The 27,406-nt window shown below is 39.2% G+C and overlaps 1 protein-coding gene across 4 annotated transcripts in view; it reads right to left on the reverse strand.

The window, feature by feature from the left end:
- Window positions 1-27,406, reverse strand: part of SSBP2 (single stranded DNA binding protein 2) — a 191,925-nt gene that overhangs the window by 26,741 nt on the left and 137,778 nt on the right. For 2 of the 4 annotated variants that reach the window (XM_037374284.1, XM_037374288.1), the window contains 7 exons: window positions 22,714-22,773; window positions 19,302-19,368; window positions 19,040-19,110; window positions 15,337-15,428; window positions 9,348-9,396; window positions 7,368-7,403; window positions 2,670-2,724 (listed from right to left, as the gene is read on the reverse strand). In XM_037374284.1, the coding sequence (XP_037230181.1) occupies window positions 2,670-2,724; window positions 7,368-7,403; window positions 9,348-9,396; window positions 15,337-15,428; window positions 19,040-19,110; window positions 19,302-19,368; window positions 22,714-22,773 (430 nt within the window). The remainder of the gene's footprint in view (window positions 1-2,669; window positions 2,725-7,367; window positions 7,404-9,347; window positions 9,397-15,336; window positions 15,429-19,039; window positions 19,111-19,301; window positions 19,369-22,713; window positions 22,774-27,406) is intronic. The other 2 variants (XM_037374289.1, XM_037374285.1) reach the window with 1 other exon arrangement.

Genomic DNA, 27,406 nt, shown 5'->3' on the forward strand with positions numbered 1-27,406 from the left:
TTTGATTTTGGATATATCTAACTATTCAGCAGAACATTGTGCAAAGATCCTCACTCTAAGGACAGCTTTAGCTGATGTATCTTCATGGTACAGTGCGGAGCAATGCTTCAGAAAAAACTGAGTCCAAACCAGCAAAACCATCCTGGCACAGCCTGGTGCTTCAAGCTGCTAAGTTCTGCCAAGAGTTTCACGGTCTTGCCAGACACTGACAGAGCTATATTGCACCTCAGTCCTTTTCATGCAATCAATTCACAGGGACTTCAAGGGAGATCACCTCTGGAGCTGAAATGCAGGAGTGAACCCAGATAATTCTTCTGATTGAACTTAAGAAACTAATGCCTAAGAAATACTAGTGGATACAAATTATTCGTTCTCATCTGCAGCTCAGCCCCACTGCTAAGACACAATATGTCTTACAACCTTTCATCAATATTCATATGAAAGGCACACACACACACACACACACACTCACCCCCCCAGCAGATATAGTAGACAAATTAGGCAAAAACCTTTCCCAAGAGAACTTGACAGAGATAGGCTGTGTAACGAAAAGGTTCCCTGAGAGGGGAACAACCTAAGGAAAATCTAAATACATCCCTAAGTGGAAGGCATGATTTAAAAAAAATATGAGTAACTCTGGGAAATCAGTACATCTATAGCATCTGCAGAAACAATAAAAAGCTTAGTACTCTGTACCTAGAGCCTCCAAAAGACCATACCACCTTTTTGAACCAGAGTTTTGAGATTAACAACAAACAGAAAAAACACTGCTAAGCTGTGATTCCTTTTCCGAGACCAGGTAACGGGGGAATTTTGAGTCAAAAGTAGTGAAAACAAGAAAGTCCAGATCCCTGAAATGTGTTGGAACTGGGAATGCATCCCGGCCTCCCGCAGGAACGTACTTCTATGTACACTGGGAAGTTAAAATCAAGGTTTTGTCCATTCCTTGATCTTTCTGAGACAGTTTTCTAAGCGTTAATTTACCTTGGTGAGTAAATAATTCCATTATACACAGAGCACTGTGTATCACTAGAACATTCAAATACACTGTTTGAGAAAGACAGGGAAAAAAAGCTTTTTGCCTACAGAAAAGTCATTTTTAGATTCAGTGAGGTAGGCAAAAAGTTCTTCAACCACCAGACACTTTCACAACACACATCCCTGGCTCTCTGCATGTTCTGCTGGCTCATGTAAAAATACATGCGGGCTGGGTGGGCCATGGGAACCCTCGGAGCCTGGCTGTCTCAGAGGCAAGTAAATACCTTTATAAAACCCTCAGGTGGCCAATTTCTAAGTGTTTTTGTACTTAAGAAAACAGGGCCTTAAAACATCTTTTGAGTCTTTAACTGAAAATGGGAACCACCGTCACCAGAAGCTTTACCTGCGCTGCACACAGACAGCCTGATGTGCCGTAACTGCGGCGTGCTGGATGCTTGGGAAAGTGCAGGCTGTCCATAGCCTTTATGTTAAAAGATTCTCACTTTCAAATGCCAGCTTGCATTAATTAACTTTTTTTACCAATGACAGGAACAAGGAAGCCCCACACCTCATCCTAGGTTGCATTTTTTTAAAACCCTGGAATTGTATTTAATGAAGGTATTATATTGGTGCAAGAAGTTCTCGCCAGTGAGGGAACTCCCCACCCTCTTGTGCTGTAGAGGACAACGTAAGGACATTAGGACATAAGGACTAAGGATGCTGTAACATCACTGGAGTGAATGGGTCCCTGTTAGCTGGTGAAAGCAAGTTACAAAAGCAGATACTGGCCAAAAGAAGTAGCTATTGAATACTGGGTTACACAAGTTGTAATTAGCTTCATTTTAGTGGAATTCTGATGACATCCATGGGGGAGGACAGCATTCTCCACATCCTGCAGTTCCACCTTCCTATCAGAATCTTTGCAGAACGTCAATGGAGGGAAATGCTGACATCTATCTAGCTGACCATCTTTAAGCCTTGGGAAGCTAGCTAGCCATCCTGAATCTTCCCACCCTCCTCCTTGTTTCCTCAAACATTAGTAGGAATGTGACTAATCTTTTGCACGGCCAAAATCGCCATGTGGGCTGAGCTGCGAGACACAGACCGTGTTACTTAGGGCAACAACGGGGCAGCTGAAGTTCTGGGAACAGATCACCGGTAGGACATGGTGGTGGCTCCTGTGGGGCCATACTCCTCCACTGCAAGACAGAGGACAGCTGGTCCGGCGCGACCTTGCTGTCAGATGACACAGCTACGGGAAGCAGCTCATCACTCAAAGCCACCTGTTAGTCAGGTCTATCCCATAGGATACTACAGGGACGTTTCACCAGATTCAGAAATCTATTTCCAAACTGGTGGAATTGTTTCAAAGAATGATAGCAAAAGCAAATAAAGACTGTGTCTTCTTTCATCTTTAACTTGCTATTGCTGAGATTGTGCAGGAAAAGATGGGCTCAAAAGCCAAAGAAATCAGTTGCCCTGAATTGCAGAGATACAATGCTTTGTATTTCTACAACACAGCTGCAAGAGAGAGGAAGGGAAAGCACATGGAAAAAAATGATACTGAAAGTATAAACCCAGTAATTTACCATTACCTGATTCTTTATCAAAATGAAAGTCTGAAAAATAATTTGTGTACTTCCTAAAATGCCTTATAATTATATTTTGTCATTCTGAGTACATTTCAGTACCTGCAGGGCTAGGCATGATAGGTGTTCCTGGTGGCCCTCCACCTCCTGGAGGACCCTAGAGGGAGTAGAAAATGTCAGTTAGCATGGAAGGCAAAAACATACTACGGTAAAAAACAAACACAGTAAAAAAAAAAAAGTCTTGCGAATGTCATGAGTCACTTATTTGGTAAAAACATGCACATTTTCTGATAAGCTAGTGGAACAGCTTGTCCCAGACTAAGACTAGGTAATTGGTCACCAAGCTCCGGCACAGACTTCTGATGCATGTAGGTATACAGACTCACGAATATCCATTCGTCAGTAATTCTGTGTCATGCTGTGAGTCACACAAGAAAATTACTTGGAGCAGGGCTTAAGACAGTTATATTTAATTCCCTCAACCTCCTTTTATGACCGCTGTTTTTTTCAGCTGGCATTGCTGTTTTGTTGTACTCTGTTCACAGTCAATGGCAGGCTAACCGATGTTTCCTAAGCACAAAACAAGGGGGTGTCCTGTGGGGACAGAAGAGCCTAACCACCCTCAGAAAGCTTTCTTTTTTAGGCAGACTTGCCATAGGCATCTTCATTCTGCCTGTATAATAGCCTACATTTTTTTTAAGAAACATCTGTACACAGAATTTCTTCTCAAGTTAATGACAAATGGATTTTAAAAGTCAGGATAATGCTGGGTACAGCTGTATCCCTTGCCTAGACTGCTAAACCAAAGACTGAAAAAAAAAAAAACCACCCCAAAAACCCCATCAAGGAACATCTATTTTGTTAGTTTTAAGTATTTCTGTGTTACAGATCTGTTTATGACTAAGAACTGCACATAAGCTGCTCTGGTTGTTTAAACAACCTTTTTAAGGTTCTTTAAGAATCTTTCTAAGAATTTTATTCTAAACACCCAAATTGTTTTCTAAGAACAGAACTGTAACATCCTGCTTCCCATGTTTGTAGATCCACTAATATTTTTAAGTAATGTGAAAAACTACCAAGATCCAGTTTGGTAAAAATATCTGTGCCAACAGAAGTCAATAGATACTGACTTCCCATAGAAAAATTACACATATTGCTACCAACAGATGATTATTTTCATTGCCATATGACTTACTGTATTTTTATCCCTTTTGTTACACTTTAAAATAGCAGATACTGTTCCAGACAGGAATATTTTTCCAGTGGCACTGAATATAAAGGTTTGGTTGTTCCTGTCTGCTGACAAGCTCTTTGCTGAGATTTGCTATAATTCACCAAGATATTTTGGAAGGAGGCAGAGAAGTCTTGGATTTAAAACAACAGACACTGTTTCTCCATGGCCTACTTAGTAACATTTCTTACAAAATGTTTAGCAATAACATACTAGAAAACACCACTTTCAGACAATCAAAGGCAGTAACATTCTGATTGACGCCACTCCTCTGCAGGTTTGTACAAGTAAAATACCTGCATGGGGACGCATCCCTGCCTGCCACCTGGTGATCAACCTGCCGTTAATTGTAGATGAAACAGCAAATCTTGTACCCAGGGGCAGCAGCACATCCCTGCAGTCAAGTCAACATGTATATAACTTCATGCCCTTGTTACAGAGCTCACCTACCAGTTCTTCACCTTGTGCCTCCCCTTGGTTGTGAACTAAGCAAGGTCACCAAGTAGAGTCTTTTATAAAGCACGCTAGAACAAAGGCTTGCTCCGCCATGAAACCCACAGACCAGCTTATAAAAATCCAGGCATAACCACAACTTCAGTTCGTACTGCCAGCAGCCACATAAGCTTTTTGCCCTGCCCAAATCACAACTGAATCAGAAATGAATGTGTTAGGTCAGGCTTGCCAAAGCTGTCTGAAAGACGTACTCAGCCCTCAGCAGTGAGAAACTCCCCGTTGCTGCTGAAGAGCTACAGACTCCAAATTCAAAGGGACCTTGGGTCACATCGATGACCCTCTAGGCATCATAGGCTATGACTTTTTACCCAAGTACTTGTGCACTAAGCTCACTAACTTGATTTCGTTTTTGATTGCATAAAAATATGTATTTTTCAGCATCACATGAAGAGGTGTAGAATCCACTACCTGGTCATTTATTAGAAAAGTTACTTATCTTCACTACTAACTTCTGCATCTGATTTCAGATTTGCATTTACACTGTTTGTATATTGTGTTCTCTCAGAAAGCCTCTTGGTATCAACTCTTTTCACTCTGAGAATATATTAATATGTAATGGAATTATTTCTCAAAAACTGTCCGATAAACTAACCAGATTAAGCTCTCAGGGCATGTAGTTCCAGATCACAACCCCTTTGGCTAAAAAGCTGCTTGAAGAGCTCTACAACCCACACCTAGTCCCCAGACACCTGCTCTCTTGGAAACCACTGCCCCCAGTTTTGCTTATTTAGCTGTTTGTCCGCTGGAGTTCATGCGTTCCTTTTCCAAAATGTAGTGAGCCTTTCTGAAGCACGACTAGTCTCTCAGCATCAGCCAAGACATGCACTGCACAGGCATTTATGCTGGCAGAAGAAGATTTCAACACCTGGCCCACCTCAGCTGCTTCACCACTATCCTCCGCCAGTGGCTGCCTCAGCCAAGCTCAGCTTGGAGCTCCCTCTGCAAGTGTCCCCCCACTGATCTTGGGTCAACTGAAGTGCTTCAGCAAGGACCTGGTTCTCTAAATGCTTCAGTCAACCTCAGTTGTTTTGGACGAAGAGGGTAACTCATCCAAAGAACTCTGGAGGCAGACCTGAAGGAATGGTAACCTTCAGCAGGAGAGTGAGGACAAGGAATCAGGCAGCAACCCTTCCAACTAGCGCCGCTGCAGTTCACAGAGCACATCTGATCAGAGGCTCAGGCATCTTCTCCAATAACTCAATCTTTTGTGTATTTCATTCTTGCATCTCTTGCACATCTCTTGATTTCCCTTCAACGTTGCCAGCTAGATGGACCATTCCAGCATCAGTTTCATCACTGCCACTGAAAGAGGTTAAATCACCTCTTTACTCTTTCTCCTATCTATACACTGAAATATGGCAATACCCTCTTTGTCCAAGCCGTTTATCCTAGCTGACCTTTGATGCAAGTACACCAAAACAGTCCACTACTACAATGTGTATTTTACTTAGGTTTGCTTCTTTAGAATATTTTTTTTATAGTATCTCCTTTTCTAGTTTCTTAGGATTTCATACTTTTTAAAGACAAGAATATGAAGTCAAATATTCAAAAAACATCTTAAAAATCTGCAAGAATAACTGATTGCTAATGTCTAGGGCAAAACCAACACAGCCTCTTCCCAACATAAGGAAATCTATGAAGTTCTGCATTGAAAGAACTGGTTTGGAGATCAGCAGATTTGGAATGTTTCCACTAAACGTGTGGCAAAATGAGTCCTACAGTTATGGACACTTCTGAGAATCATAAACTTTTTCACAGATAATTGTCTAAATAAAGGACAAAAGAAACTGCTTTTGTCTAAACAAAACAAACTCATCCTTTAATCCAACCTTCAGCTCTAGCTCTGCAGCAACATCCCTCTTACAAAGACCAAAAGTAAGAGAAACCCATAGGCAGCACAAACAGATCAAAAAATACTGGTGTACTGTCCCCACGGTGAACCACCTGCTATTTCCACATTCTGAAATAGCTTCCGCCTTTGTGCCGGTTAAAGCCACCACCTTGCAGTTGCCTAACCTTCAGGTGATAAAACATGGAATATCAAAACAGAGATCTACCGAGACCTGACCGACCCACAGCAATTTGGCATCCAACATATACATGTGTGTATATGTATAAACATATATACATGTACATATATATACAGACACATTCTAGACATATATATTTCTCCCTCGCTACCCTGTGACACCAGCACTAAACATGCGATAGAAACAGATGAAACAACATGCCTTAGCAGAGTACATCAGAAGTACAAATAATCTAAGTACAACAGTAACAACAACAATAAAGACTCTAAAAACATACAGTTAATCTCTTGGGACAGAGACAAAAATCAGCAGTATATACTCCAACAAAAAAACATTTCGTTGATAGGTAAAGTGTATTTGTTAAATGCTAGGGAGAGGGTTAGCATTTTGTATTCTTTTGAATCAGAGCTTAATGCTGGACCTACTACAAAGTTTTAACTATTTCATTCTAAAGTACAGACCAAGAAAAAACAATACCAACTAATCCATAATAAATTAAGACAATGTCTGTGAAATGAAGCCATAATGGACTATAAAGAAAAAAAAAGAATTTTCAAGCCTTCAGAAGTTAATTATAAAACTAAGTATTTCCTTTATAATGTCAGTTATAAGGACCCATTTGTATATCTTTGGGGAGATAAAAGCTTGGTCTAAATTCTTCAAACACTTTTTTTCTAAAGAAGTTCAGAAACTCACAGACAACATGGTGTTCCCAAGAAAGCTGGGGGGTTTTTTGTCTTTCATTATTGAAGGCATTATATTGCATAGGTTATATAAATGTTCGCTGAAATAAACAGCACTCAGGGCAATTTTGACCAGACTGATAATGATTTTAGTAATGAGCATCAACGTATGCACAGTAGATGGCAAAAAAACCCCCTAAGTGCTGATCAGATGATCAGTCTCAACCAATACACAGGGTTCTTCTTAACATCTGGACAGCTATTTCTTTGCCTGAATAAAATGTAACATCTAATAAGATATTAAAAATCTTAAAAAAATACAAACACAGACAAGTGTACTCACTACATAGTTCCCAGGAGATGCTGAAGAATAAGGTATCTGTAATGTCAACAGAAACAAAATTGTAATTTCTTCTGCAATGAGATGGAATCCATACATACACTTATGTAGAGCTACAGGTTAACACTTATTTGTTTATTCCTACGACATGCTATTGTTGTCAAAACAAACCCCTCTTCTTGACATTTTAAGTATGTTAAAGTCCAAAACTAACAATATAGACACTACCAAATTTAATTCCCAATATTTCAAATAAAAACATTTCCATTTAAGATTACTGTGCCCTGGAACCCCCCCTAATGAAATTAATATGAATAACATAATTCACGTATTTAAATGTCTGTAGGCTGAGGTCTGATATCTGCTCTCCATTTTTTCATAATAATTGAGGCATGCCTTTTTAACAGCCAGCATCACTCTTCTAAGACACCAAATTACAAGGTCCAGTACAAATCCAGTTCTTGCATCTACTACAAGAGTCTTCTTATTCTTATTGCAGAGCCACAGTAAGGTCTGTAAAGACTGCAGGCTACAGTAAAAGGTTAAACTGTAAGATTACCAAAGTAATATGCTTTATAAGGTTTATAAACTTAAGCTGCACATGCATTTCAGTCAGTAGGACTTCAGAATCACCCAGGCATCGACTGAATTTGTATGTTCTTATATATACATAATCTTGATTAAAATCTTGCCTATAAAAGGAAAAGCAACTGTCTTATATCTTTTAACCTAGAAGATATAGTTTTATTTCTTTGCATTCTTCTTTTTTTTTTTTTTTTTAAAGGACAGTGTTCTGTTTTCATTTAAAATTCAATTGTGGTATTTGTTACAGAAGACACCTGGAGAAATCCAGATGCCTGTGAATAATCCGGTTTTCTTCTTTATGATAGCCTTTCCAATCATTCTCGCTACAGGAGCACAGACCAGTGCTATTATAGGAGGACAGGGTAGAGAATTAAGCAACTGTACCAACAAAATACAAAATTATGTTGTAGCATAAGCATCTTACATGATTATAGACAATTTCTCGGCCAACTCATTTTTACAAATATGTCTATTACTGGGTTTCTCAATTAATTTCATAGAATGAAATTATTTCAACTATCAGTTCAAAAATACTCTAACATCCATTTTAGCTGAGTACATTGAAAAGAAAACTGAGAAAGTATTTTCAGCTAGTTTTTCCCCCCAACTGTCATCAATAGAATTAAAAAATCAAAAATTGATAGCAACAGAAAGAATGAGGCTAATCTGTTAAGCCAGACCCATCTTAACCAACTGCCAGCACTAAAAAGGGACACATTTTTGTATCAATGATGTATGATCACTGAATGAAAATGAAAACTTTACCTTTGTGTCTGTTTACCAGATGCTGTTGTTTACATGGGATGCCTCACTGACCTCCTCTTCCTTCAAGCTGCTACTACACTACCTCATGTTGCAGTTGTTGCAAAGAAATTCAGTGGAGTGCACTGCTTTTTACAGAAAGTATATAAAAACGTCTGATGCTTTGCAAGCAACTACTCTCTGATTCCAGATTCCCTAGTTAAGAGTGGAAGATGTGCTTCTGTTATATAAAATAGGTGAGTACACGTTGAGCTGCAACTTAGCAGGCTGCGAATTCTGTAGAGCTTGCTGGCCAGACAGCATCGACCTAACTTGTCCTACTTGCAGGATGGAAGCTGAATGTCTTTTAAGTATATCCCAGCATAACCTTTGTGTTACGGAAGTGTTGTAACTGATGTAAAGATGCAGAAGTGTTGTGTGATTATGAACAGAGCTGGATATTCACAGGTCAATGAGCTCTCTCTTCAGATGTGCTCTGCACTTGTACAAGCGCTGCGTCAGGGTTACAGGAAAAAATATAAAGCATGCAGTATTGTATTTTTTGAATGAAGTGGAATTTTTTGTCCTGTAATATGGATGAGAAATGTTTCCCTAAATATAAGATGATGTCTGATATATTTTAAAATAACTACTTACAGAATTGGCATTGGTGGGGTTTGGCCAAGGTCTACCACCCCCAGGACCCCTGTAACAGAAGATGAAAGATGAGACACGGAACAATTCACATCTTCTGACCAGCTCTCACAGAACATATCAAAATATTCTGTTTCCAGAGTAAGGAAGGAGATGGCTTTTTACAAATTAAAGTGTATTTATAAACCATAACTACATCAAGTTACAGTGCTATAGCAAAATTCTCATCATTGCACTACCATTATAATTCATTCAGTTTATGAGATGATTGAAGATTTTTTTTTCTCTTATTACAACCCTGCCACTCACATTTAAGGCACTTCAGTTCCTGACTCATTCTGGTAGCACTGTACCCTTCAGGACAGGACCTGCCAGAATGGCACCATAAGGAGCCCTTCCCCAGAGGCTGCAGCGGAGATGGCACTGTTTTGCACCGGTCCCAAGCATGTACAAATTTAGGAAGTGCCAGATATTCCCCTTTTGTATTCCCAATGGAACAATTTGAAAGACATTGTAAATTTGGGTCTCTTGAAGTGCTTTCCTTCTGTTCACACAGAATTCACCTCTGCGTTACATAGATGCAACATTTTAATACGGCACAGAAGTTTTGCAAAGAGTGAAAAGTAAGTTTCCAAATTATTTAAGTTCTCATGGAGACTGTTTTTCCTTGTACTCTGCTAACCTTTTTTAAAATATTTGGAGTAATTAGCACACAATCCACAAAAGTCTGCTTACAGTACAGACAAAGGCAGAAAGGTACTGCAATAGAAGTGTAATTTCAGTCATAAAACCAAAATTCCTTCCTGGAGAACTGAGGATGCATGCATTTATTGGATCTAGAATACTGCAAGTACAGTAAGGTTTCATTAGTGGAAGTGATGCTAGTACCTTATAATATGTTGCTATAACCTGTTAATACTAAAAATATTAATACTAAAAATAATAACATATTAAAAATTGAAAACATGACATTTTATACACAAGGTTTCAACATATGTTTAGACATGCATCTAAAAAGTTTTCTACTTGACTACATTATCTCCACAGAAGACCCAGAAACATGAAATTTATCATACAGCAGGCAAAATGGAAATTTCAAACTTTTCAGACATTCTCATTACACTTGGCCCAAATGGTGTGTGCATGACTAAGTGGCAGCTCCCCACCAGGAGGGACAGGAACATCTCACAGGGAGAAGACCTGTTTGATAGAGGCACCTCCAACACAGCATCACAGGGGTACTAAAAGCAGAAGGGAATTGGGAAAGGTGAAAAGGAAAGCATATTCTTCTCACAACTCTTGCTGTTATTTTAAGATTCTCACTCTTAGTTGAGCTCAGAAAAATAGTTTGGTGGTTAGGCTGCATCTTTTAACAGTCCTGAGGGAACCAAGCCATATGGGAGGTAGAATCTTCATGTTTACAGTCACAACATCTCAATAACCGTAATTATTCCTGGGAGCATTAAGAACTCCTGTTTTTTTATAAATAAGACAAAAACACTTTTTGAAGGCCCTGACAACTGAGAGGCACAGCGGATGACAAAACTTCTCCATATAAAATGGCATTTTGGCCTCATTAACTTTAGAAAAGCAACATTACCCACCACAGCATACCAGACATGGAGAGCGATTTAAATACAGAGGAGAAAGCAGGCTTTATTAATGAGTTCAGGAAGTTTTCTATTTCAAAGTCTTGCAAAACTAAAAACTACGAAGTAGGTATGTTGGGATTTAACATTTAGTCTTATTTTTTATTACATTGTTGATGAAACTATAAAGAAATTAGCTCAAACAACCGATTGAAACATAGCAAGTGAAAATGGATTTATTTCCAATGACATTATTTTTGGAAGGTTGGAAAACAGGAATGTAAGTGAGGGTCTTTTCTGTCTTCTTCACCGGGAGGAGGGGAGGCAAAGCAAGCAAAGGGACACAGCGTACTCACGCTCCTCACATCAAATATTCAGCAATTTCTCCTCTGCCAACGATTACGAAGTCAAATATAAGATGTTCTTGCCCTCCCCTTCCCCTTTAAAAAGTTGTTCTTTTTCCTATATATCATATTTGGTTTAATGGATCTGCTTTTTCAGAGACATCAAGAATATCTGTAACAACACTGGAAGTCTGTTTTCACCAAAAATCCTGCACTTGTTTGTGTGACTTCCAGTAACACATATACTGCTAGCAGAAAGCATCAAATGGAAAACAGCTGTGACCACACTATAGGTTAATTCTGAGCTACAGAGGTATCAAAAAGCTGACTCAGATACATGACTGAGTTAAGGTACAGCAACATGGAAATTCAGACAAGCCTTATCAGGAGGCTGGGAAACTCACCTTTCATCTAAAAAGCTGTTGGAATTTGCAGATTTACTGGAAACCATGGACAGCGCTAAGTATAGACTCAGAAAACACTGCAGCAGATTCTGCTGGAAAGCCATATGGTTTTTGTGGAGCCAAACGTTACCGGCTTATAAAACAGACATGAAAAAAAAAAGCTACCTGCATTTTTTTTCAATGCAATGCAAGCAGTTTTTCTGCACTTTATTAAATGTTTATTTTGGAAGCATCAACAGAGTCATAAAACGTCATTATGAACATACTGATTCCAAAATAAGAGTGATTTGTGACATATCTATTGGTATGAATAATTACAGCTGCATTTGATCCTTAAAGCTAGCCTTATAGCATTGATCCTAGTACTTGAAAAAACAAAGTTTGAAATTTCAGTTTCCCAAGGGGCAGATATATTCAATCAGGAAATTAAAACATCTAGATGTGAGTTTGTGAATTGAAGTTAAAAAACTCACATTATTTTTCTTTTCAGGCGTGACTGAGGTACTTATTCTTAGTACTTGACCGAGCACTGCAGGTCACATGGGCCATTAAGAAGTGCCAGTGAAACCTTACACTGCCCCCTGAAATTTGCCATTTTGTTCCAAAGAGGGCTTTTTCCCCACAGAGAAATAAAGTCTTCCTAAAAACAGCTACACTGAGTTTCAACTTAAAACCTTGCAGCTAAAATAAAGTTGTTTTGTAGAAGAACATAGGCTATGCATCAGCTGTTTCAAACAGTATTCTAACAGGGGTTAGTTAATGATTGAGCAAGCAATTATTTAGCAGTACTACATTTGTGGAGTATATGCTCCTGGACTGAAATACTGTCTATGAGCTCTCAAGCTGACTGCTGCCATTTTTGACAATAAAGAACACTTTTTCATCCAGAAAAATGTAAAATTCTATTTGGCAGATATCCTGCTCTTAACCAAAAGAGCTTCCCTTTGTGTTTTCTGAGCAGAAAGAGCTGGATTTTAAATGGCAACTGTTTTTTGCAGAGTACATATTTTTGTATTTTCACATTGCCAAAAATCCGAAAGCTTTGAACGGTGAAAAATTTTCATGTAAGAAAAAGATACGGCGATGTAAAGACAAGTGTACATTACTATGAGCCAACAGCCTTATGTATAGTTACCCTGTTTCCTAGAAATGTAAGTACACTAAACGACTTACATTGCTATTTCTTAGAACTGCATTAGATAAATTGTAAGAGATAATATGAAGAAAGCATTTAGTTGGGTCCACCTGTTGCCACTGCCTGCCAGTTATCCTTGGATGCACTCAGACTGACCTAAATGCTGTAACTGGTGAGACGAGTCTTCACTAAGGTTTCTGTGTAAGGACAACTTCAACAGTAGCAAAAAAAAATATTTAGACAGGCATGCAATAATGGAGCTCCCTCCAATGGTCTGCGATTCGGCATGTAACACCGGTCGGGGCAGGATATGCTATATATAGCATAATATTCCAGTACTAGCACTTTGGCCTCCCTTATGCCTTTAAAGTGCATTGTAATAAGCAACAGGACAGTACAAAGTCTGGTTTAAAACCAAGAAAGAGTATTCTGTCCCCACTTTCAGCCAAACTGGAGCAGAGTTTGTAAGGAATGTGCAGGAGTGCAGTACATGCCTGGTGAGACATGGCGACAGCTACGGCTACCTACTTCATAATTACTGCTTCACGTCTTGTTTTCAGAGGATCATATACTGTACCGAAGTTCATTAATTTCCCAAGCGAAGGGCTCCAGTTCATGGTGTCCCCTTCAAGACGACATACCAGTTCAAAGGCAAACGTACTTTTTGCATCACTGAATTAAAAGAACATGATCTATGTAGGTTTACTGGCTCAACACAAGATGAAATGTGCTTATTAAATGCTGAAATATGGAAATGTTAGTATTTCAACCCACATCCTCTCTTTCTGGCAGACCAGAAATGCTTTTAGTCATCCAGGTACCTGTTTTCTTATTTTTCCTACTTAAACTTTCATTTATGTGGATAAGTAGCCTCCAAACACCTTATCTATCCTGAATTTCACTTCTACATAATTTTATTTTAGAAAGTTATTTCTTTTCTTATATTTTAATCTCCTCCTGAGGACAAACATTGTAGTGCTTATATTATACTGTCATTGATTTTCAAATATCTAAATATTTTTCCTACATCAAATTTATTTAAAAGAAGAAATTCCTACCCTTGGGAAGGTTCCTAGAATTGTCTTGAGTCCAATATATGATGTCTATGATAGTGTTAACACCCAACTTTAGATTTTATTTTATTTTATTTGCTACAAGAATTCAAGGTATGGCTGGAAATCTTAAGAAATTAAGGATATGGTGGATTAGTTGTTTTTGTTAAATGGTATTATCTATCTCAGTGCCTCTTTTACTTTTTCAGGTTGGTAACTCTTTACTTGAAATGAAAATTATCATCTCTCATTTATGTTACCTACAAAAATAAGAGTAAAACCAGGTATCTATGATATAATGAAAACAAGCATATATAAATTTTCAATGTGTTATCTGTCTCAATCTGATGAAAGCTCAGTCCTGAAAGACAAAGGTGTAAAAGGAGTACGAAAAGCACATGTTCTCTTCTTTAGGTTGTAAAATCATTCTAGTGTCTTGATAGCTGGGCTGCCATGCTGTCTTCTGTGACCATCCCAGAGTTTGCAAAATGCTGGTTATGAAAAAATGTACTAACTTCAGTACAGGTAGGGCCGTGATACAAGAATGACTTGGTAATCTCTGGTCTGTGGTATGCTAAAGGTTAGTATAGCAGCCCCTTAAAATCTGCGCATCTCCTAAGAGTGAAATCTAATACAAGGAGTATCTTACTTTTTTTCCAGGCTTACCTGATCATGTAAGCGACTCCAAGCAAGTGAAAGATTGACCTAAACTGCAGAAGACTGCTCATGTTTGGCTACTTGCTATACTAAAATCCTCAACTTAAATCTAACCTACATTAGAGAGACTAAATTTACATCTGAAATTTTTCTACACACTTATAAAAGGTTTTCCTTTGACAGGTACGAAAGGCATAATACACTCCCATGACTAAATCCATGCCTGGAATAAATCAGTATAGCTTAACTGAACTCAGTCTACACAAGGTTTTACCAAATAATGATCCAGTCCCAGAAATACAAAGAAACACTGAAAACCTTACACTCCTATCTGTAATGTTCTTCTATCTGTCTGGAGTGGGAATAAATGTAGTTATGGAAATAAAAACAGCAACAGAAAGAGAATCATCAACTCTTCTTCTTTGAATTACATCTTTTTTTTATAAATAGTTCTACATACTGGTTTTATTTTGCAGAAAAGAATGATACTTGTACCACTCTCTACAAAATATTTAAGCAATAAAGTAAAAACACAAATGTAAATAATGTCATTTTTTAAAAAAATGTATACAAGGATATGTTGGTGACTGTACCGACAAAATATTCCCAGTACTTGAACTTTGACCTGTGAAAGAAAGTATTTGTACAGGAGGAGAGTGCTGTGGGTTCACTTTCTTAAACTGCAGTTATTAGTCATCAAAGCATGTTACTCATCAAAGCATGTTCTCCTTGTCTTATGTATCCCAAATGTTACTTCTACAACGAAATAATGATTTTTCTAAATATTATAAGATTTTACTGTTGTGCTTACATGTTCATTCCAGGCATCCCCGGGCCACCTAAAGCATTCAGTGGGGGTCTCATTGCACCTCCATAGTTCTGCAATGATAACCAAGGGTCAGACTACCACAAAACAAAAAAACAAAACCAAAGAGGAGGGGGAAAGAAAGGACAGCAGGTTAATGATATCCCTACGTAACTGCTGACTGGACAGGCCAATGTAATTCATTCTTTCAGGTGTTTCCACTGTTGACTTAAAATAGTAATATCGTTAACCCCAAGAAGAAAGAATTACAACAATAGATAGACACAGACATATATCACTTTTATAACATACAGCACAACTATTACATTTCGAATCAGTCAATTCTAATAAGTCTATGGTAACTAATATGAAAAAATATTTAATAAGATAATGAATGTCATAGTGATGTCAACAAATGAATTGCCCAATGCCTACAAAATCTGAATTTATGCTCTGACATTATGACAAAAGTTTAATTGTATTTATTTGTGTGAAAGAATAAATTATACCTCTTCTTATTCACAGGAATACAAGAACATTCTCTCTCACATCATAATGCACTCCCTATTCTGTGTTAACCCCACTATATTTTTCTGATATTTCAAAAGTATGGATAACAGTGAATTCTTTAAAATGAAGAGCTGTGCGTATTGCAAGGAGAAGGGGACCAAGAAACTATTTATTTAAAAAAAAAAACACTAGGTCATTGTTGCAGCCTATTTTCCAATAATAAACACACTACTTCATGTACAGTATACTAAAAACTGCATAAACTATATGATTTGGGCACATGGGTGTTCTCTGTATTGGCCTGAGTTACAATAAGTCACCAGTGGGAGAAATCCAACAGTGATATTCAAAGCGTGTGTGTGGTGCTCTTCCTCTTTGACTGATACCAAGTATCCGTTATCTAGAGCTGATCTAGAACTGATCTATATAATTAGGAAGGGAAGTTCTGTGCCCGGACTTAAAATTTTCTTCGTCGTTAACAATCCTGAAAGCGTCCCATCAGTACCTGGTTTGCAAGAACAGAGCCAGAGGTTGCAAACTTGTCCTCTTCCAGACCCAGCAGTGCCATCTGAAGACACTATTACGCACAGCTGCCGCCCATCAACCACTGCTCATTCCTGCCTTTTCGTGTGCAGCCAGCAGACCAACTGGTGCGCGTGCTCAGGTGGAAGTCAGGCAGATTAACTCACACCGCCTGTTTAACCTAGGTTATCCCAGATGATTTTGCCTGAGGAGCTCCTCTGTCAGAGCTGCAGGGCAGTAACTGGTGGGTGGTTAGAGCAGGCTGGCACAGTAACGTCCCCAGCTGGCACTACTGGCGCTACTGGAACACAGTCTGACTGCAATAAGACAGCGGTTCCATATCCATTTTATTTCATTTTCCCATTTTGATGCGAAGGACCGAGTCATTCTCCCTATTCTGTCTGCCTGGTATCTCCCCTCTTTATTTTAATTCAGGAATCATTTGTGTGGGACGGGGTTAAAGATCTCTGTGGAAACCTGCAGGACCGGAAGAATCCTAATCAAACATACTTCTACCTCTAATTACTGCCAATTCTAATCAAATCTACTCCTTCATCCTAAAATAAAAGTACTTTCATTAAGACAAGCAATAGACATGTTCCTTCAGCTGCAGCTAGGCTCCCTGCAGAAGTTAGTGCCCCAACGCCTTCCTTACGGCCCTTTAGTCACAGCCACCACTGCCACTGCTCATCTCACAGTTCAGCTGTTCAGTAAAGTGCTCCCTAATATCAGGTGGCCAAAATGAGCCGTATTAGACAAGAGCTTTTTTTTTTTTTTTTCCTGAAGTATTTGAGATGACTCAATTCTTCTTGACCAGAAGGCCCGCGGGAGCGTGTGGGAGGCTTGTGCGCAGATAGGAAGGGCAGGGGGAAGCAGCGGCCGCAGGCTGGAGGTAGTACCCCATTCACCTAGCTCAGCTACGGCTTGGAAAACAGCCTGAAATCAATTCTTTGGAGCTTTTCAGAGATTCAAGTATTTACAACTACCCACTGCTTTTTGCTTCGTGCTATTCAGTTTGAAACAGCCTAGAATCATAGAATACAAAACGGAGGTAAATCTTCCCTAAGTTTTCAAGCATATGCATGCTATACTTGCTATACTGGATGTAAGCACTTCTGTATCAGCACGTTAAGCGTTCTGCCAAGTCAACTGCCTGTGCAGGAAGGCAGCAGAGCCTCCCACTACAGGCACACCTAAGTCAACTTTACAGCACTGTAGCATGAGGGCATTAAAAGTAGGTGTGAAAGATTCATCAAATTTGCTTTTACAACTGCGTTCTGAGAGGATCCTAAATGCCAGATACAAAGATAGATGACGATCCATTTATAGAAAAGATTGATTTGCGAACTTAAATTTTGTGTAGATAAGCAACATTTCCCCCCATTTTAAAAGGAGGTTCAGTACAAGCGAGAAGAATCTTACAAAAACACTGGATTTTAAGAGACAGCAAAAATGGAAAAAATTATCCTTACAAAAAGTGGCATGAGATTTGCCTGCTGTGTGACTAATGGTGCTGCATAAAATATCAGCTCAGCCTCACACAGCAGCATTGCAGAGCTTCTCTTTCTACCTCCAACAGGCAGGTGGTAAATATACTTCAGTGCTACAGGAAAAATAACAAAAATATTTAATAACGGTTTGTTGGTCACACAGCAGATGTTGTGTAGAACTGCACAACTGGTTTCTACCAAGAAGACCCAAAATTGTGAAGACAGCTATGAACAGATTTGAAAGGCAAAGCTGTTTAATCATTTAAAATTCAGTTGCTAGTCCAAGGAACAAAGAAGTCACTAGAGAGATTATCTGAAATGGGGAAGTAAAAATGCAAAGTGTGGGCACAACAAGCACACTGTAAAACAAAATACTGGCAAAACCAGTATGAAACACCACCGCCTAAATTTTCGCTCACTTAGAGAACTGAAAAATACAGAATAATCTTTTGGATTCATATTTCAGGTATGCATCAGAATTCATTTGTTTTCTACCTTAGTTTACTGCTGAAATGTAGTAGTGACAAATATCCACTCATACTTTCACATTTTTGAAGAAAGAGCCTGTGAACAATTATGACCAAGTCAGCACCATGGAAAAGGCTGATTCTTGCAACTCAAGGTCGCTTCACTCCTCAACAATGGAGCTGGAGAGACGCTTGTGATTGACAAGGGGGAGAGATGGCAGCACGAACTTCTCACTTTACACTAGCATACACCAAAAATTTAGATCAGTATCAGATGAAAGAAAAACTTTACGGAATTTTGGGGGGGGGTATTTTTGGTAGAAAGAGTTTGCCTAAGTTAGAACTACTGATCCTTTCCTCCCTAACAGCATCATCAATTAGGCTGGGAGGATGAGGAAACACCTACTCGACCCTTGGTCTCCCTTACAAATGTCACACTTTGGTTACAGCATACAGTGGCTGCAGGACCAAAAACTTTTCTGAAACAAGCAAGTTAAGGGATTCTTCTTTTAATTTCAAATCTTAATTGAAATGACCGTTTTTTTCATTTTAAACTCTGTACAGCTGCAACTTTGAATTAATTTTTGTATAACAGGAAGTTTATTTTCAGATGGGATTAGAAGAACAAGTCCTGGCCATCTTCAAGCGATGGAAAGCCAGAGCAAGACAGTGTAAGTATAGGCCCATCAATAAAAATGGGTATCGATCTGTGGAAGGTACCTGAGGTCCTAATGGAACCATTCCTCTCGGAGGAGTCATTCTCTGCATTGGCCCACCCATGTTTGGATGCCCTGCAAATAAAATCATGTAACTTATAAAAACCATGCAGTACACAAGCACCTTCTAGAACAACTTTAACAAATCATTTCCTTATAATTAGCAAAAAGCTTGAAAAGCTGCAGGAAGCTTTGAAACAGAGGAAGAAAGATGCAGGTTTGAGAAGACAGTACTTTTGAATGGTCCAAAAAATTATTTCATTCACCTTGCTGCCGTGTTGGGTCCATCCCGCTAGGCAATAATGGCTGGCTTCCTGGGACACCTCCAAGTGCCTGCAGGAATAGAAGTCACATGTCAAAAGCATATAATGCTTTGAAATTTATGTTAAAGACATAATGCAGATTTTTTATTTTCCAGATGTTTATTCTGAGTCAAGAGTAATGTGGAAGTGTTTCATAAATGCCCTAACTAAATGTCCTAAGTGCCTAACTAAACTGAAGTCTTGCGTATCCTACAATCCTAACTATGGATTTGCATGGACAAAGTCTTGGACTTCTGTGGAATTATGTATAAATAATCTCCAAAATGTAATTGCCTAATTTGCTTTTCCACCCCCCAGTACTTTTTTCACTTTAGCTTACCTATTATTTAACCTTCAAACACCACCTTTTTCTTGGGTATGTGGCAATTTATCCCCAGCTTGTATTGCTATAGTTTTCCCTTTTAACCATTATTTTAACATTTCCTTGCAGAGGTCAGGATGCAGACACTGATACTCTCTGAGAGTGAGCCGTAACTGAGCCAACCACACAGCATTCACAGAGTATGGTTAATTAGGGCTGTGATGTGGGGGACATTTTATCTTCCCCTCTGCCTTACTCTTGAAGGGCATCAATGCCAAGATAAGCTTATTGTTCATCTATGGGAGATAACAAGAGTCAGAAAACTTGCTCCTAAATCTTGCCTTCAAGCACAAAACTATATTGTGTTGTTATTTTACCCTAGGTCCAAATCAAACACCTTGTTTTTATGTCCCCCCCATTAATATGCCCTTTGGGTTTATAGTAAGTGAATGAGGTTTAAGGCTAACTTCTATAGTCTTCTACCTATAGTTCAGCCAACTACAAAAAATGTTTTTATGAATGGACCTTTGTAGCTGATCCACTAGGTGCTGTTTAGCACTTCAAAACACCACCACATTTCCAGAATGAAAACACATCCAGAATGAGTAAATCTGTTGTTACGAAAGAGATCTACTCAGGCAATACAGCTATTGCTTACTGTGGGAATGGATAAGATATTCTTGACCTGGAAATACTCCAGCAGTCTTGGATACATACAAAGGGCAACCTATCTGCAAGTATCATACGGTTTGTTTCCGCAAGAGGTAGGAAATAAATGATTAACATGCACATTGTTACCTCAAAGGTAATACAGTTCAAAAGGTGTTGCACTGCAAGAGCAACGGAATAAACAAATAATCTGAGACAATGTCATTTGAATCTGAGTTTTACATGTACTTCAGTGGCATGAGGTCTGGACGATACAGAAGAACCATATGTGAAATGCATGGAGAAGACTCAAATAAAAGCAAAGCAGGAACTACCAGCAATGGCAGGTGACACGCAATGACACAGAGGCATTTGCTGCTGCGAGCACATGCAGCCGAAGACTTCGCTGATGCAGTCATTACTCTGCGGACCAGTACGTAAGAAACTGCGGCTCCTTTGTAACATACTATAGGACTTCTCCAGAAAGGCCCGTGCACATGCACAGCACCGTGCGTTGCCAACATCAAATACCCTCACAGGGCTCGACCTCACAGGACATGATCAAGTGCCGGAGGCAGCTTAGGGGGACTCATGTGGCCCTTAGCAGGTACTAACTTTCCTCGCTACAAAGCCCAGATGTAGTTCAGCTATGCCTACATAGCAGTTAAGTGACTGTGTAAGTAACCCTTACGCAGACTGTGCTGTGCATGCACGCCCTGCGTTACCCTTCCCTGCCTAAGAGACAAAACCCCCATCGCAAGACATTAAGAAACAGAGCCAACAGTTGCAGTGGGAATTTTAACCCTGTTTTTTACTGACTTCTAATGAAAATTTCAGCCTTAAAGCTGCACTACAATAGCTTATTGCTTCCACACACTGACCACTTAATCTGTAACTTAAATAATGGCAGTATTAAATAATGGCAGTATTCTTAAGAACAGGAATTTATGAATGAGGCGTAAAGTAAATGAATTGCAAGAGCTCTAATTCACCAGCTTATGTGATTATGTTACAGCTCTGAACTGAAAATATCACAATGTAACAAAAAAAAGCTTCCATAACTAAACCTGCAGGTTGGCAATGCTTTCGCAGCACTCATCACATCCATTTTATACCTGCCAGTATTTACAGTGTTCAGAAACACAGAAACGGAAACAAAGCAATATGTGAAACCCAAACAGTGCTGCGTCCTTGGCTAAGATACTACTGAAAGGTGCAAACATCAGGAAGATACTCTGTACTGAGTTACAGTATGTCTGTAGCAAGTATTTAACTGAAAGGCTAATGACATTGCACTCTTACGTTGTCCCTTGACGATCACTTCGGCAAGGTTAATTAAGTCACCCATTTCCCTTGTGAGGAAGTGGCTATGGTACAGGTAACTTAACCTGCTCCCAAACATCACCGTGCTTGATGTAGAGGAATATCTGAAGAAGCCCTGCCACCCAATATATCCAGATCACTAAAATCTAATCTTCAAACCTTCTGGCAACATTGTGCCAGAGCTGAAGATGAATTTGTTGACATTATGTTATACAGATATAAAATGGACCAAAAACCCCCATTTCATCTACCCTATCAACCTTTCCCAATATTGTAAACGGCCCAGTTTTTCTTTCAGTGCTCCACTGATATTTTTCTGTCTGCTTATCTCTAACTTTTCATCTGCTGACAACCACTTTCTTCTCCTCGATCTGCACTACGGAGAACTTTAAATACAAATGCTATCTGCTTCCAGAACCATCTTTTCACAGATGGGCCAGTAAAGGTCTCTGCTGACGAACACCAGCTCATTACTCATTCCTGTTAGGCTGGCATGCAAATCCTTTGATGGGGATGAGAGAAAACTGGGGATTCGATGCTTTTGTAAAGTCCTCAGAGTGTCTGTAACAGCCATAGAGCACTTCATGGTATCCATTTCTCACAAATAATCTCCCTATTTACTATTAAATAAACATACTTCATATATCCAACCAAGAATAGGAGTGAGTGATGCATTTTACATAGAATTAGCTAAAAACACTCCCAGAGTTAACTGCTTGATGTGGCTAGGAAACTTCAGAGGGTGTAACAGTTATGGGGACATTCTGCCTTCATCTCAAAGCAATGCAGCACCACGCAAGGCAGCTCTGCAGACTCTTCCCTCTGCAAACGGGCTCGATGCAGAATAAATTTGGAGTTGTAAACACTAACCAAGCATAGTAAAGCAAGCTGGGAGTGGCGTGGCCACACCTAATCAAAAATAACTATTTAACGATCAGATAAAATGGGGTGGAGAGGGACTGGAGTGAGTTTTGTAGCCAACAGGTTATTGGAACTATTGGTAGCCAACAAGGCAACATTCCCTGTTCCCACCGCTGTACCATTACCCTGGACCACAATGGTACACCAGTGATAAAATCTTACCTGATTGGGTATTCTTAAAGGTGGCCTTGGACCTCCAGGGTACCGAGGGGACATGAAAGGCTATGGGGAAAAAAAAAAAAAAAAAAAAAAAAAAAGAAATACTGCTAAATAATTCAACTTGGCATGGAAACACCACACTGAGTCACTGGAGGTGTGGCTTGTGCCATGCTCACACCTCAGATATCCAGCTTAAATACTTCTACAGAGCATTTAGTGTATTATTCCACAATGTTCAGCACAACTACGTAAACTTAATAGAGTCTTAGTGCATGCATCTGTCAAAAGATATTACTTAAAACTTTGTTACAGTAATCGTGAAGACTACGAACAACTTAATGCATTAACAGTGAAACCATTCAGATCACATAATCACACTTCCATAGTTTCCACTGAAGAAGGGGGAAAGACAGAAACCCTGGAACAGAAAACAAAAATGTTCTTGGGAGAGTCAAGAGGTAAAGTAACAGCCTAATAATCCACAAATACTTCCCATTCACTTTTTCAAAATAATACAGTAAAATGCAATACAAAATTTAACCTGTGAGGGCACAGATTTCAAGTTTCTTTTGTAAATATTTCAAACTTTGGTGGTTCCATTAACCAGGATAATTCAGTGATGCGCTCCTTCCATCCCTCTGTATTTAACTCCATGCTCACACAGTAAATATCCTCTCTGAAAACCAAATTTATACCCAAATCCCTCATACCATCCTGCAACTGGTGAGGTTCTAGTGACTCTTGGCTACTACTATACTACTTCATAGCTCACAAACAAGGTCAGTCCGTTACAATATATATAATAATTATTATTTATATTATTTATTATAATATTATATAATAATATTGTTATATATAAAATATAAAATATTACAATAAATGGCAGTGCCAGAAAATACATTTAGCATCTCTACTTATTCCACCCAAAAGCATGACAATTATCTAGAAATCAAAAAAGCCGGATTAGTGGCAAGTGTGAGCCTACAGGAAAAAGGCACAAAAATCTGACTAAACAGATGAAGAGGCTCATTTTGTCAAGCAACAGTACCTGTAACTCCAGAAGAAAATGAAGTGTTAAAAGTATGCTTTGACTGTGAACACAGGGACAAAGAGACTGATTCTTTATATTGTGAAAGAGGACCTCGCTTCTGTTCATGACAGTGCCATGGAGACAACAAGAGATAAGGAAAGGAGTGTGCCAGGACTTCCCAGCGGCATCCTCTGGTGACGAATGCGCTGCTGTACGTTTAAACCCACTCCTTGGAAAAAAACCAACTATACGTACATAGGCATCATCTAGTCAGCTGTAGCTAAGGACCACTGGCAGGTCACCACAACTCTATGATCAACATCACTGTTCTACTAATGAATGGCACATTTCAGCTCCATCAGCAGCACTGCATTATAAACTAAAATGCCAATGATCATCAATGCTCATAACCCATGTATTAATAGTAGCAATATCTAGCAAAAGAATTATAATTATTTTACTAATACTTAGTGATGGAAATATTCCTATGATCTTGCATTAAAAAAATTAACGGAACCCTTCGCATCTTAGAATCAGATCAAAACTGAAATAATGCTACCGACACAAACATGCACTCAAAACAGGTACTATAAAGCAATTTAAAATACAGAGGGTTTGCAAACTACAGAAGAAAGTTCAATGACATTTGTGAAAATATTACTTTAATAAAAAAGGTATTTGAAATTCTGTGCTGTGTAAGAGTGAGGGTTCTACATGCCCACTCTCTGCTGGCGAGATTATCTGATATGAAAGAAAGAAAAAAAGGCTTGTGCATGTGGTGAAAGCTGTAAACATGCAGGCCCTTGTAAAGCAGTAAAAGTGCAAGGAAATTAGAATTTCAACAACTTCCATAAAGGTCAGACAAGTGCATTGTACGGAGTGCAGCACACTCTAGTTAGTATCTTGGATTTGGCTTACCTCATTCAGCAAACGAGACCTTAACTTTATTTACAGCTGTACAGCTCATAAATGGGAAATCAGCAGTGTCTCTCAAGTCAACCACATCTTAATGTAGAATCACACTACTAATATTAGTATATAATAGTGTGTTATTGGCACAACATCTGCGCCTTTTAAGTAGGATGGAAACATGCTTGTCCTCTATCTTCCCAGTGGGTTCACCTCTCTATGTAGGTTATAAAAATACCTAAAATCTCTTTTTTGGGTATGTTTTATTTAAAAAACCGAAACAGATACTTCACTGCAAAAAGGAGAGAAAGAGGCTTACTCTCATAAAGTCACAATTTCACTTTTCAGAATGTGACTCACATTGTTGCTAATGCTTGACAATTACAAACCATATTTTGGGGTATGCTGTGCCACTGAGGTCAGTAGCTGCTTCAGATTTTTGACAGGTCCTGGTTTTGGCTGAGGTACTGTTGATTTTCTTCCTAGCAGCTGCCACCGTGCTGTGTTTTGGATCTGGTGTGAGAATAATGTTGGTAACACGCTGATGTTCCAGCTGTGGCTAAGCAGTGCCCACCCCGAGCCAGGGACCGTTCAGGATTCCCGTGCTGCGCCAGCGAGGAGGTGCGCAAGGAGCTGGGAGGGGACACAGCCAGGACAGGTGGCCCCAGCTAGCCAAAGGGGTATTCCCAGACCATAGAATGTCCTGTTCAGAATATAAACCGATCTATCAGCTGGCCGGGAGCTGCCAGTCGCTGCTGCGGGGCTGGCTGGGCATGGGTCAGCGGGTGGTGAGCAGCTGTGCTGTGCATCACTTGCGTTTCTTGGGTTTTATCCCTCTCTTTTTCCTTTTCATCACTATAACAATTATTATATTACTATTATATTTTACTGTGTATTAAACTATTCTTATTTCAACCCACAGGTTTTACCTTTTCCACATTCTCCTCCCCAACCCACTGGCGGCACAGGGAGTGAGCAAGCAGCAGTGTTGTGCTTAGTTGCTGGGGTTAAACCGCAACAGAAGGTCTGGATCTAGGTAGGTCTCAAGTCTACTTAATAAAAGCCTCACAGAGTAAGTCTAGGATTCTTCTCTGAAATTATATATGTCATGATTATTTTTTTCCTGAGGCACTGTTCCCTAAGCAGGCATCAAAACAGACTTAAGAGACTCAGTCCATCTATCCTTAACTGACTTCTTAGTTCATTAACTACAGGAGCCCCTCTGATACAACTCTGTCTTACAGGAAGGTTTATATACTGTAAATATTTATATACCTATGTATTCCCCTTACACATATTTGAGGAAGTGTTTAAACCTATTCCTCAAGCATCTGAACCCAAGTGGAACTGCAATGAATGACTACATCTAGTAAATTTCAAATAGTTCCTATAGTTCTTGATGACACATGGATACAAACACTGCACAGTTCTATAGGCAGGAAAATATATAAACAACTGGGAAGCACAACGAATGTTTGGTGAGTATCAATAAAGGTCCATATAGCATTGCAGAAAATGGTGAGACAGTGATGTTCAAGAACAACTCTAAAAAATGTTACGCTCTTTTGTACCAATATTTAGTACTTTGTTTTACCACAAAAATTCTACCATTAAAAAGAAAAACATAAATATTCTTGGCTTTGTGCCAGTTACTAAACTTCTCCCTCTGCACCAACGTCACGTTTATCCACAAAAAGTTCTACTGAGATGTATCAAGACTACAAAGAAATTCAGTCAAACGTTCAAATGAAAATAAATCAAATATGAACAGCTTTTCACCGCATTGGGAGCATTTTTTCCCAAGCCTCTCACACACTCACATTATTAAGCACCAGGCATTCTGGAGGACATGAACTCAAGCAGTAGGCATGTTTTGTCACATGTTGTTTCACTACATCCTTTGTAATTAATAAGAACAACTGACATTTACCCTCCAGTCTAAGTTTTACTTTATTGTTCGAGTTGTTGAATTGACCATGGCTTAGGAAGGAACCACCACAGACTTATATTTCTTACAATTAGTAGCTCTCTTGCCTTAACTTCTTGGAAACTTTTTCTTCCCCTTCTCTTAATGATATTGCAACACATACTTCACAGAAGTAATGGGTTCAAAATACGGGCACTAAAGTAAAAACAGTGACCACAAGTTTTGAACTGGTTGGCGTAGCACCAGCCTTCTGAAGACAAAAAATAAATTCTCTGCGTGTTGAAGACTCAGACATATCTGCCTGCTCCTTCAGCCTCGTGTCAACTCAAAATTCAGCATCTTGATAGTTGAAAAGCTTTAATGGATCCCCGGTCCTGGTTTCAGCTGGGATACGACAGACTCCTGATTGGTCTCAGAGTTCAGCAGGGGGACTGGACAGATGCCATGCCAATGAATCAAGTACTTCCTTGCTTACCCCAGGTAGCAGGGAGGGAGAGGGCTGTCGGCAATGCAGAACGCAAGAGCCCTTCTTCTACTCAAGGCTTACAGACATGACTCTTCAAACAACAGGGTAAATTTAGAAAGAAATAATAAAGCTGGAAAAACATGCCAAAAGATAGGTTCAATTTTTAAATCTTATTTAAGATGTAATAATGCAGCAGTAACTTCAGCTATCAGGTAGGAAGAAGACAGGTGGTATTATCTCCTAGAGCCCTCACTGTGCGAAAGGATGTAGAGTACTCTCCAAATCATGCACCTGGCATTTCGGAGCCAGATCTTGGTTAGGACGTTGCAAAGCCTGTCTAAGGGAAACCAGTCTCTTGAAGCTG

This window comes from Falco rusticolus, chromosome Z, assembly GCF_015220075.1.
Source record: "Falco rusticolus isolate bFalRus1 chromosome Z, bFalRus1.pri, whole genome shotgun sequence".
Classification (NCBI taxonomy): Eukaryota; Metazoa; Chordata; class Aves; order Falconiformes; family Falconidae; genus Falco; species Falco rusticolus.